At 46.5% G+C, this 3,158-nt stretch overlaps 1 protein-coding gene across 1 annotated transcript; it reads right to left on the bottom strand.

Moving 5' to 3' along the window:
- Positions 1–363: 363 nt before the first annotated feature.
- Positions 364–3,158, bottom strand: LFY (floral meristem identity control protein LEAFY). Its single transcript, XM_068628201.2, has 3 exons — positions 2,343–3,158; positions 1,506–1,888; positions 364–928 (listed from the first exon to the last, which is right to left on the bottom strand). Exons 1-3 carry the CDS (start codon positions 2,809–2,811, stop codon positions 566–568), a joined length of 1,215 nt encoding a protein of 404 aa, XP_068484302.1. The 5' UTR covers positions 2,812–3,158; the 3' UTR covers positions 364–565.

Here is a 3,158-nt window from a genome sequence, read left to right as displayed (position 1 = left end):
TTATAAAACTAAATTAAACCTTTTATGTTGTACCACCTACCCCATCACATTTTTGCTTTTATTTTCGCATGACATCATCTTGTTGTAAAAGAGTACATTTAGCCAATAAAGCAGACATTTTTGGAGGTAAGTTGAAGACATAAAACTTCTGCGAAATTTAAAACAGAATGTTTTTAGCACGGACTAAAGTTGATGAACTTAAGATGAAAAAAATGGTAACCATGATATGATGAAAGTAAATATAACTGTAGTAGAGATTCTGAAATTATGCGACGATGTAATAGCAGCATAAAGAAGGAAGAATCTGAGGAGAAACATACAAACGATGGACAGTACAAAAGAAGTACAAAGCAAAGTAAACGATTTATGAAAGATACGTAATCCAGTACGCATTTTTTGGTAGCTGAAAAGAAGACCTCCATTGCTATACATATGTTGTTCATTTCATAACGTGGCGTGGGAGGTTCTACACATATAATAATAGTAATAACTAAATACATCTATTACTAACTATGCCATATGCCAGTTACTAAACCAGTAATACATCAAGACTCCATGCATGCATCTAGAAGGGAAGGTGGGCGCTGCCCACAGACACGGAGCTCGAAGCGGCGGCGCTGTTCCTCTCCGCGTGACAAAGCTGACGGAGCTTCGTCGGAACGTACCAAATGGAAAGACGAGGGTGCGCGTTGAATATGGCATCAATGTCCCAACCTTGACGCGCTGCGATGGCCACAAGGGGCTTGTAACATGCTTGTCTCCATGCTCCAACGTTCTCTCCTCTCTCCTTGAACGCCCTACGAAGCTCGTTCGACACATCCTCGTCGAGACAATGTAAGGCGTAGCAGTGGACGTAGTGTCGCATCTTTGGCTTGTTGATGTAGCTTGCTCCAGCTTTCTTCGCGTACCTAAACACCTGATTTGTCACCTGCACTCCCAACTTCTAGTTAGTGTGCATATATATATATGAATAAACATCTTGGTACGGCAAAAACATATGAAAAGGACAAAAACAAAATTATGTTGTGTAATGAAAATGAGTTGGGAGTGTTAGAGTAATGGTAGGCAGAAAAATAGGTGTGACAAGGGAAGAATGATATTAATAATAAGGGTGTTGGTGAGGGAGATGAGATGAAATTAACAGAATGAGAAATGATAGATAGGGGTGGATAGGGATTGTTATGAGGGCATGCAAGGATCCAGTGGGTGTAAGGGGAAATGGGGAACTTGCAAGACTTGGACTTGCGGGTGGTTGAGGTGAAGTGTGGTAGGGAAGGAGGTGTAACTGGATAATTCACTTGGCTGTACGGAGACAAAATTCCAGTTTTAAAGGAACATGGACCCCTCACGAGACTCCCTGACTTGTCACGTGTTCCGCGGCAACGTCACGGCAACACAACATTATTCAAACGGAACTACACAACAACACAAGTGAGTGGCAGAGTCAGAGTTATCAGAAGAAAGGCACGGATGAGTGAGTGATGCAGGACTCATGACAAGAATACCTTGGTGGGGCACTTTTCACCACGGTCCTTCGCGATGGCCTGAACTTGCATCAAGAACTCACGGCACTGCTCGTAGAGGTGAAACAGATAGTCCAACCCATTCTTCTTCCCACGTGCAACCTCCCCAGGCTCCGTCACGATGAACGGGTGCTCCCTCTGCCTCTCACATCCTCCACCACTGTTGTTGTTCCCTTCCTCGTTCTCTTCTCCCTCCTCATCCTCAACATCCTCGTTCTCCTCCTGCTGAAGATTCGCCTTCATCCGAGTCCTCCGTCTCCTCTGCTGCTTCCTCCTCTCCTCCGCCGCAACCACCTCCCACGTGCTCCCTCCCCCGCTCCCCACCGCCTCCTTCTCTCGTTGCACCACCGGCTCCTCCGACAAACCTACAATATAATATCAATCTCAATACCCCTCTTCATCATTCATCATTCATCATTCATCATTCATTATATCATATATATTTATACACACACTTTTCTTCTCCAGGAGATCCATAGATCCATTTAAGAGACTATTACATTCTTAGCACAGGTTCTTTCTTTTCTAGTCCACGATGCACACTCACGGAATACCAAATTGTTCAGCCTATTGGCTACGTACCTGCTGGCTTTTATGTTGTAACATAGAACAGTAGTTTAATATAACAGTAGAATAATTTAGGTAGGGAAACTTCTGTTTCAAATTTAATTAGCCAAACGATTATAAAGCTGCCCAACGTAGTACCATGTAATAATTATCATTATTGTAATAATAATAATACTAACTATAAACGATGACACAGTTACTGCACATACAACAAGAGCTGCGTTATGAATAAGTTAATTAGGTATGATGTACCTTCCTGAGAGAGGGCATCGAGGGCGTTGGTGGTGGTGGTGTCGGTGGAGAGGAGGTTGCTATTGCGGCGTTTGATCTCGTCGTCGTCGATGCGACGTCGTTCGGCTCTGACGGCGGCTTTGATGCCGTAGCGTTCGCCCACGAGGAGGTCCCAGCGGAAAATCTGGGAGAGGCTGTTCATCATGTCGTCGAGCTCCTCGTCCTTCATGTCAACCAGCGTGCTCACGGTGAAGCCGAGCTCGGCGATCTTGGCCGCCGTGTAGTAGCGTATGCCGTAGGCCTGGAAGAGCTCCTCGAGGCCGCCGAGTTCGCGGGGAGCAGCCCTGGCGAGGTGGTAAGCCGGGGCAACGGGGGGCGGGGCGACGGCGTAGTCAAGGAGAGGCGGCGGGGGCCGAGGAGGCGGTGCGGCGGGGAGGACGGTGCGTGGGTCCCACTTGAATAGGCTGGCGGTGAATGCGTCCGGATCCATGGTTTGGAAAGTGAGGAGTGGGAGGTGGGGTGCGTGTGTGGTACTGTTTGGGTGGAGATAAAGGCGAAAAGCATAAAGGTGGCGAAAGAGAGAGGGGTTAATTTCCTGTGCAGAGAGAAAGAGAAAGAGAGGTGTTAATTCCCCAAACTACCCTTTTCCATGATTCTGATTTGATTCTGGGGTGTTTTTCCCGAGACTGGTTCGGGGTTGTGGTTCCTTGTTCTCACCTCCTTTTGCGTCTCAGTGAGATCTTTCTTGAAACTCTTCAGCCTTGGTTCCCTTTTAGTTACTCTCAAACTGAACTCCCCCCAAACAAACTACCAAACCTTCCCTCAACAAAAAATCCA

Source organism: Phaseolus vulgaris, chromosome 9, assembly GCF_051622355.1.
Source record: "Phaseolus vulgaris cultivar YP4 chromosome 9, ASM5162235v1, whole genome shotgun sequence".
Taxonomy (NCBI): Eukaryota; Viridiplantae; Streptophyta; class Magnoliopsida; order Fabales; family Fabaceae; genus Phaseolus; species Phaseolus vulgaris.
The sequence above is the reverse complement of the archived record's forward strand: the minus strand, read 5'-3'. Positions and strand labels throughout refer to the sequence as shown.